The following is a 10,000-nucleotide window of genomic DNA, read 5'->3' as shown; positions in this document are numbered from 1 at the left end:
TACAGGAAACGAAAGAAAAAAGGGAACTAGAGAACAGCGAGAAAGGTATAAAGTATGACCGACTGGTGTGTGTGTGTGTGTGTGTGTGTGTGTGTGTGTGTGTGTGTGTGTGTGTGTGTGTGTGTGCGCGCGCGCATGATAACCTACCTTATATCCCCAACCACCAAGCACACACAAATCTTCTAAATATGTGAACAACAGGAACCACAAAAATAACAACAATGACAATAATCACGGCCAGCCCCACCCTCTCGATCCACAGGTGCAGTCGTCTCCAAGTCCTCCAAAAAGTAATTATTCGCATTTTTTTCCTTAGAGGGAGGGAGGAAGAGAGAAATAGAGAGGGGGTGAGAAATATATATATATATATATATATATATATATATATATATATATATATATATAGAGAGAGAGAGAGAGAGAGAGAGAGAGAGAGAGAGAGAGAGAGATGGGGAGAAGTAGTAGAGAGACAGGGGAGAGGGAGGGAGGGAAGGAGAATGAGAAATGGAGAAAGAGGGAGAGAAGAAGTATAGAGAGAGGGGGAGAGAGAGGGGGGGAGAGGGGGAGAGATGGAGGGAGGGAGGGAGGGAGGGAGGAAGGGAGAGAGAGAGAGGCTCTCGTTTCGCTCTCTGTCACTTAAGAACTTTCGTAAGTGGGAGAATCACAGAGTACCAAGCCTTTCATGACGCCATGTTCGTGACGTCACATCATCAGGTCTGTCGTGACGTCATAGGACCAGAACTCCATGACATCACAGCACCAGAAGTCCATGACGTCACATAAATGTTGCCTCTATATACACGTACAGATTTGGTTGTGAATCTAAACCGCTCAGTATTTCCCTAAATAAATTCTATCACCATATTAAAAACTTCGCTATATTCAAGGACTTCAAAACCTTGATTTAATTTATTCATTAATTTATTTATTTATTAATTTGTTTATTTTATTATTATTATTATTATTTTTAGGGGGGAAGGCTCCACAGAATCGTAAATCGCGGACAAAACCAACACACCACTTTTCAAAAAATAAATAAATAAATAAAGAATAAAAAAGTGGGGTGGGGGTGGGGGGCTGATACGTAATAAAAGGCCACATAGAATAAAAACACGGCCCAAAACACCTCAGCCACAAAAAACACGGCCACAAACGCTTCCGCCATAAAAACACGCAAACCCCCAAACATCACTACAGCCCAGGTATCCAATCTCTCCAAAGCCCTTTCCTCCTTTTTTATTTTTTATATTTTATTTTTGCTGTCGCCTGGCGATTTTACTCAGCTTCAAAGATCTTCCATACCTCTGCCAACGTGATGTAACGTCTATGTTGGCAGAATCAGCTGTTGGCTCTGTTATATTGACAACACACGTGTTGGTAACATACGTACACACAACGTGTAAAGAGTGTTCACTAAGAACAGCTAACTAGCAGAAAACTAGATAAACTAGCGAGCTAACACAAGCCATAGAGTCTATCCTAGCACTTCCTAAGTAACGTACGATGGTGGGGCGAGATGGTCCACTAGAATAGAAACGCCGGGAATCTAGAATCCATAACAAAAGACAAAAACAAACAAAACACTAGTTCGTTTTTTTACACAAATGTGGCAAAGTGATCTGGTTTACCTTTACTATACACACACACACACACACACACACGTGCACACACACACATACATACATACACACACACACACACACACACACACACACACACACACTGCTATTCAGTTTTAATAGGGATTTCGCTCAATCCCTCTACTGGAATCTCTAATATTTTTGCGATTATCGTAAGAAGTTCTCAAGGACTTTTCCTGTTGTAGAAAACGGGGAACCGTTCTCCTCGAGGCTTAGGAATGTAACCAACCACACCTGTGTGGGCGGCGCGCCCACAGCGACACCCCGCCGCCCACACGGAGGGACCAGGAAACAAGAGGTTTAAACGCCCACACGGGCGTGCAGAAGGAGGAAGGGAGAGGGAGAGGGGGGGAAGAAGGGGAAGAGGAGAAGGAGGGAGAAGGGGAAGAGGAGAAGGAGGGAGGAGAGGAAGAGGAAAAGGGGAAGGAGAAGAGGGGGAAGGAGAAGAGGGGGAAGGAGAAGAGGGGGAAGGGGAAGAGGGGGAAGGGGAAGAGGGGGAAGGGGAAGAGAGGGAAGGGGAAGAGAGGGAAGGGGAAGAGAGGGAAGGGGAAGAGAGGGAAGGGGAAGAGAGGGAAGGGGAAGAGAGGGAAGGGGAAGAGAGGAAAGGGGAAGAGGGGGAAGGGGAAGAGGGTGTAAGGGGAAGAAAAGGAAGGGGAAGGGAAGGAGGTGATGATAGTAGGTGAGGGGAAGGAGGGGGCTGGGAGAGGGGAGGGGTTAGGGGGAGGAGGGGGGATTAGGGGGAGGAGGAGGAGGGGCTCTTATGGGCTCTCTCCGTCTGCCCGGATTGGCCCGTTCTTCCGGGACCCTACGAGGACAACGTCGTCCCTTGCGTAGTTTGGCACTTTCCCTTTCATTATGGCTGACGTCGGGTGATTTGATCAAATTCCGTGGCACATAAGCCCCCCTCCATACCCCGTAGAACGTGGAGGGGGTTACAAAGGGAAGACTGGGAAGTTGGGTGTGTATGTACGCATGTATGTATGCATGGATGTTTGTATGTAAGCATAGATGTTTGTATGTATGTATGCATGTATATATGTATGCATGTATGATATAATGTATGTATGCATGCATGTTTACATGGATATATGTATGTATGTGTGCATGTTTATATGTATATATAATGCATGTATGTATGTATGTATGGATATGTGTGTAGAGGAGGAAGATCGTGTGTGTGTGTGTGTGTGTGTGTGTGTGTGTGTGTGTGTGTGCGTGTGTGTGTGTGTGCGTGTGTGTGTGTGTGCGTGTGTGTGTGCGTGCGTGTGTGTGTATGTGTGTGTGTGTGTTTTGAACAAGAAGCTCGCACCACTAGAAGCTATATCTCGACCAAGGCCGCCACCTTTGCCCTATGAGCCACAGTGCACGAGAGAGAGAGAGAGAGAGAGAGAGAGAGAGAGAGAGAGAGAGAGAGAGAGAGAGAGAGAGAGAGAGGAGAGAGAGAGAGAGAGAGAGAGAGAAAGAAGAAATTATGTCGATCGGTGAAGAGGAACGTCGATGTCGATCCTGTTGGAAGGAATGTTCGTCTAATTGCGTCTTCTCCCCCCCTTCCCCCTCTCTCTCCCTCCCCTTTCCCCCCCCTCTCTCTCTCTTTCCATTTGATCCTTCATCTTTCTATTCCAAGAATGTCATGATTAACGTCGTTCGAAAAAATATGAGTGTGGGTTGGGGGTAAGGGGGAAGGGGGGAACTGGGGGGGGGATAGAGTTCCGTGGGAAATGGAAGGGTATGAGAAGAGGTGTTGACAGGAGGGGAGGTGTTGGTAGGAGAGGTGTTGGTGGGAAGAAAGGTGTTGGCAAAGAGGACTTCAAGGTGCTGGCTTGATAGAAAGGGGGAGTGGGGTGTCTGTAGAAGGAGAAGAATGCCCAGGGAGAAGACGGAGTCCCCGAGGAGTGCCCGGGGAGAGGAGGGAGTACCTGGGAAAAGGAGGGAGTGCCAGGGGAGAGGAGGGAGTGCCCGGGGAGAGGAAGGGAGTGCCAGGGGAGAGAAGGGAGTGCTAGGGGAGAGAAGGGAGTACCAGGGGAAGGGAGAGGAGCGCCTGGGAAGGGGAGAGGAGTGCCTGGTGAGAGGATGGAATGCCTGGGGGGAGGAGAGAGTGCCCGGAGAGAGGAGGGGAGTGTCCTGGGGAGAAGAGAGGAGTGCCCGGGGTGAGGATAGTGTGTCCAGGGAGAGGAGGAGAGTGCCCGGGGAGAGAAGGAGAGTGTCCTGGGAAGAGGATAGAGTGTCCAAGGAGAAGAGGGAGTGTCCAAGAAGAGGAGGGAGTGCCCGGGGAGAGGAGGGGAGTGCCAGGGGAGAGGAGGGGAGTGCCAGGGGAGAGAAGAGATGTGCTTGGGGAGAGAATGGAGTGCCCAGGGAGAGGAGAGGAGTGCCTGGGGAGAGGAGAGGAGTACCCGTAGAGAGGAGAGGAGTGCCTGGTGGGAGGAGGGCCAGGGGAGAGGAGAGGAGTGCCAGTGCTACTTCAAACACATATTTTGAGACTTGTCTGATCGGCGCCAGTAATTATGACAATCTCTGTAATTTCAACCCCCTCCTCTCTCTCTCTCTCTCTCTCTCTTCGTCAATAACTGCATCTTTTCTTACTCAGGCCAGACCCTTCATGTCAACTTTTCGGGAAAAGCAATTAACGGGAGACCTGGCCCGTACTTCCTCGTTTCACAAGTAATTAATTGCCTGCAAGGTTATTAATATGTGAGAAGGCAGGTCGAGGTGGGAGGGGGAGGGGAGAGGTCGATGGGGGAGGGGGGAGGGGAGGAGGGGAGGGGGGGAGACAAGAGGTCGACCCGTACCAAACTCAGGTACCAAGACCGGAACTTGGGTCACGACCTGAAATTTTCCGGAAAATCAAAAATAAATAAATAAATAAATAAATAAATAAAAATAAGATAAAATAAGTAAAAAATAAATAAATAAAAAAGGGAGGAGAGGGGGTAAAAAAAAATGCGTCTCCAGCCTCCCCCTTTCCCTACATCCCCCCCCCCACCGCCTTTGAGCATTTAGAGCTTCTTGAGCGTGAGACTCGCAACAAACGACGGACCCAAAAATCGGAAGAAACTTCACACGTACATATACACATACATGCATACACACACACAAACAATATATACACAGACACAATATGCACACACACAATATACATACATACAGACACAATATGCACACACACAACATACATACAAAAGATAAATAAAAATAAAAAATAAAAAAGAGGATATAGCAAACTTTGCCAAGGGGAATCCGCCCCCCCCTTCCTGAATAAAATCACCTGACGCTTGCCATAACGAAATCCCTCAAGTGTGCCACAAAGTCCAAAGGGGGTAACTGATAACGGCGGATAAGAATCTGTGCTGAGATAAGGAACGTTCTAATTCTGTCTCAAGCTCACCCACAGCACTCCTTATGTACAGCGTGGTCCCTTTCCTTTCTCTTCTAGCTGCCGTCATGCGATTTTATTCTTATACATCGGGTTGCAACATATACTTTGTTGAAAATTGTGATGTCACAAGTTCGCAAAAAAATCAAATCGAGATTTTTCAAATTTGAAAAAAGGGGGGAAAATTGGCTTTTTGGCAAAAATCACAAAAAATTATTTTGCAAAATTCACAACGCCTCACCTTGATAATACGTGGAAATGGTGATGGATAGATGGACACAGATCCGCCCCATCCATTTCCTAACCAATCTTCTTCAACTGAGCACTTGAACAAGTGAACAGTTCAATAACAATGAAAAACAGAATATCATAAGCAATCACGCACAAACAAGATGGTACCAACAAAAATCATCACTTGATATCATAAACACTACCAATAACACGCATTTGGTACCAATATTACAAATACTACCACATGGTATCGACAACGCAAACCACCAACTGACCACCACCATACGTTACGAAATACCAACTAAATCGTAGCCATCAAGATAGCCTAATTATATATACAACGTCTGTCCCGTGTGGCGAGGGAGTAGGCGGGGCATAGATGTGACGTCATGTCGTCGTTGGTCTTTCGTGACGTCATGCCGACCGAGCTGACGTTTCTCACCAAATGTTAATGTAGACAAAATTTTGTATATAAATCATTCTCACTCTTAGAACGCTAAAATATAAATAAATTCTAAAATATAAATATACTCGCAAGATGTCCTATTAATTGAAACCTTTCCATATTCCGGTACATTTTCGTAAGTATCTAGGTTCCAATAATTCGAAATTTCCAAACAAGATTCTTACAAAGCTAATAACTTTTACTTAGATTTTATTAACTTAATCTCGTCGACGGTAGTGTCGCTGTTACGTCATCTCGTCCACCGGAGCCCCTGGCCTAAATGTCTCCGGTTCTTCCGCATTCAATAAGGACAAGAGGGCAACCCACAAAAACATTGTAGGGGTCTACTTCCCCGTGTTTATATATATATATATATATATATATATATATATATATATATATTATATGCATGCAAATGGGGGCCCTTGCAGTCGTGTTGCCCCGTTAATATAAGCCTTGTATCTCAGACCTCAATATCACTCTGAATACCCGACCACCATACCTCCCCCCTACCATCATGGCCAGCACACATAATTGGCTGTGATATTTGATAAAATAATCATTACTATAACTGCATTATTACATCAATGTCATTATACACAATTTTTATTATTAATATTGTTATATTAATTACTAAGCCATTATTGTAGAGTACATTATTATTACTATATCAATATTATTGTTATATTATCATTAGTAGTAGTATTTCATTATTATTACTCTTATTATTAATATTATTAGTAGCAACGAAGACCATAGTCAAATATATAAGAACCCCCCCTTCACCCCCACCCCCCAAATCGTTGTCATCATCTGGGCCCGCCTTATCTCCTTATCGCTCCTCAGTAGGAGATATGATTCATGCTAAGAACGCGCCAGGCGCTCGCACGCACGCATGCACGCACGCACGAGGGATGTGGAGAGGTGGCTGGGAGTGGGCTTGGGGCTTGGAAGGCTGCAAGTAGGCTGAAAGGTGAGGCTTTTAACGAAACTGAGAGGCTCGGAGGAGGCTGGGGGCAAGAAGTGGGCTGTGAGGGGGCTTGGTAGACTGGGAGCAGGAACTGGGCTGGGAAGGGGCTTGGTAGGCTGGGAGGAAGCTGCGGGGGGGGGGGGGCTGGCTTCAGGACAGGGAGATTACTGCCCCCCTCAGCTCCCCCCCCCCACTACTGCAACGCATTCCCTTGCAGTTACAGAAATCTTCTTCAGAAGTTAGGCACTTTGGGTTAGGAACATTTCTAACTGTAGGGCTAAAGAACTAGGGGACACTGTAGCCCTTTGGGAGGTATAAACTAGGGAGGCTAAGACTGGGGGGGCTTTAGGACCAGGGAAATAACGGATTGGGGGGATTGTAGGGCAGGGGAACTGTATGGGAGAATGTAGGACTAAGTATTATAGGATTGGGTGATTATAGTACTGGTGGATTATAGTACTGGGGGATTATAGTGCGGGAGGATTATAGTACTGGAGGATTATAGTACTGAGGTATTATAGGACTGGAGGAATTATAGGACTGGAGGGATTATAGTGCTGAGGGATTATTGTACTGGGGGATTATAGTACTGGGGGATTATAGAACGAGAGATCATAGTACTGGGAATTATAGGATTGGAGGGATTACAGTACTGGGGGATTATAGGACGAGTGATCATAGTACTGGGAATTATAGGATTGGAGGGATTACAGTACTGGCGGATTATAGTGCTCAGGAAATTATAGTACTGAGAGGCCTGTAAGAATGCGAGATTGCTGGACTACAAAAGTAGGGGGTATGGTCTGTGGGTATGTAGAATTAGGAGACTGAAGAATTGGGAACACGCACGGTGGGACTAGACTAGAGGCAAAAAGATTTGTCTTACGGTCCAATAATCCCCTCATTTTCCAGATTCAGCTGATCAATAATTCGAAATAAAAAATAAGTAAAATAAATTATATATATATATATATATATATATATATATTTACCACCCTGTATATAGGGCACACTACACGTATACACAAACTACAGCATCCAGGGCCCTTCTTTCCATTCACTGGCCCCTCAAGAGGCCCTCCTCCAGGAATAATCAGGGGGAAAATTAACGAGATTCATAGAAAACGGAAAGCGGGCAGGAGTGTAATTTCTCGAAACAATACTGCACAGGACTACCGGGAGGGGCGCCGAGAGTGGGTACCGGTTACCGGTACAAACAAGTCCACAGAAAACGGAAGCTGGGATTCTTACGCGTCGAGAAATTTTATGATGGTTAACGACAGACAATTTTATTCAATTTTGAGGACCATTCACTGGGTGGTAGCGATTTAACTAACTCGTTTCATGGTCCAAAAGGATTAAGATTCCAAAGGAAATTTGGATTAAAATGAAAGAATCTTAAAAAAAAGGGGGGGGGGAACAACCAAAACTCTCTTTGCTCTGACACCAAACAACTCTCAATGCTGGCAAACAACCCTCCACAAGACACAGCTACCATCACCACCGTCACCGATCCAGGCATCCGGAGGTTGCACCCACACCAAACGACCAACCCACCGAGCTCACAGAAAACGGGTTGAGGAGGTTGAACACACACACATACACACGTGATGTCTCACCGCACCGCAGGGCCGCATTCCAATGCCGCATCCGCAACTTACCTGCGGAAAGAAAGAAAAATAAATAATAACAAAAATATTTCCCAGTCTGACTTCGCCATTATCATCATCATCAACTCGGCATAACAGTTACAATTGAAATGATTATAATAACCATAATTACAGTAATCACATAAACACAAAACAAAAAATTACTTTTAATAAACCATTTCATTAGACTATTCAATATGTCTATCACATGCATAAAAATGGTATATCAACTCAAATTTTCTTCTATTTTAAAGATAACCTTAAAAATCATATACAACAACGCTACGTGACATAAGCTAAATATATATGGGGTGGAGGGCACTTGTGTGTGTGTGTGATTCATTATGGTCTTGGATCACGTGCTGAAATCGTGATCGACAGCTATTACCCTCTCGGAAGAGAGCTTAGAGCTCATATACTCGTATGACCGATCTAAGGGTAATGCTATGACATCACACGCACACCCACCCCAAACTCCCCGCCCACGAGTTGGAGTAACGACTCGAGCGCAGCGATACTGAAATTATTTCAGTCCTGGGCGGGATTCGAACTAGGACCGCCGTAATGGCGGCTGCGATCGCTACCACTGCGCCATCGAGTCGTGTGTGTGTGTGAGAGAGAGAGAGAGAGAGAGAGTGAGAGAGAGAGAGAGAGAGATAGAGAGATAAATACATAGATAGATAGATAGAGAGAGAGCACTGTGGGGAGTGTGGGGTAACCACACGTCTTCGTACCCAAACAACCAACCTCCCCCTCCCCATGTACTCGTTTCCAATCGTCAAGTATAGACAACCTGAGTCCAGTTGTCGATATGTCAAACCCAGTACACAAACAAACACACACGTGTGTGTATGTGCGTGTGCGTGTCTGTGTGTGTACACGTTCATTTGTGTACATAACGCTCGTTCACAGGCAAAGCAAGAGAGAGGAGGGAGAAGAGAAAGAGGAGAAAGAGAAGGGGAGAGAAAGAGGGGGAGAGAGAAAAGAGAGAGAGAGAGAGAGAGAGAGAGAGAGAGAGAGAAAGAGAGAGGGACAGAGAAAGAAAGAGGGAGAGAGAAAGAGAGGGATAGAGAGGAGAGAGAGATAGAGGGGAGAGATGGAGGGGGAGAGAGAGGAGAGAGAGATAGAGGGGAGAGATGGAGGGGGAGAGAGAGGTGAGAGAGATAGAGGGGAGAGAGATGGGAGAGAGAGGTGGGAGAGAGGGAGAAGGTATATATACACAACATACGTACATTACATATAACCAACCCTATATACATGGGCTACACATGTCACGTACTGGATGTGTGTCATCATCCATGTGACGTGGAGTGTCGAAGGCGTTGTGCTTGGAGGTGACACAAAAGTTCAAGATTGCGAAAAGGCCCCTAAGGGCATCAAGGTAACACCCCCTTAGCCTCCAAACCCACTCAAAAAAGTATCTTGACCTAACACGTACGATTTTTTTTTTTTTTTTTTTTTTTTTTTTTTTTGTGGACTCAACGACATTCTTGGTCTTGTACTTTTTTTTTCGAAACCAAATGATCAGTGCATTGTATTCCTACATTCCTTCATCTACCTACCCTCTACCCAACCTCGATACGAACCAACAGGCCTCTTCTCTTGTCATATCCTTCCAAATGTCGCCAGGTGATTTTATTCAAGACATAACTAAAGATAAATTCATATACGAGACAAGTGCTTGCAAACAAGGAA

At 45.5% G+C, this 10,000-nt stretch overlaps 1 protein-coding gene across 5 annotated transcripts in view; it reads right to left on the bottom strand.

Annotated features, from left to right (window-relative positions):
- The window catches only part of Evi5 (ecotropic viral integration site 5), a 466,869-nt gene that overhangs the window by 320,710 nt on the left and 136,159 nt on the right, over positions 1-10,000 (bottom strand). Inside the window, exon 1 of one of the 5 annotated variants that reach the window (XM_076192391.1) lies at positions 5,252-5,377. The exons of 3 other annotated variants lie outside the window; for them this stretch is intronic. In XM_076192391.1, coding sequence (XP_076048506.1) covers positions 5,252-5,307 — 56 coding nt within the window. In that variant the 5' untranslated portion in view covers positions 5,308-5,377. Of the gene's footprint in view, positions 1-5,251; positions 5,378-10,000 lie in introns of those variants that run through there. One more of the 5 variants, XM_076192389.1, reaches the window with a different exon arrangement.

Source organism: Oratosquilla oratoria, chromosome 11, assembly GCF_046742065.1.
Source record: "Oratosquilla oratoria isolate Oo_2021 chromosome 11, ASM4674206v1, whole genome shotgun sequence".
Taxonomy (NCBI): domain Eukaryota; kingdom Metazoa; phylum Arthropoda; class Malacostraca; order Stomatopoda; family Squillidae; genus Oratosquilla; species Oratosquilla oratoria.
Note: the sequence above shows the minus strand (reverse complement) of the source record. Positions and strands in the feature narration are given on the sequence as shown.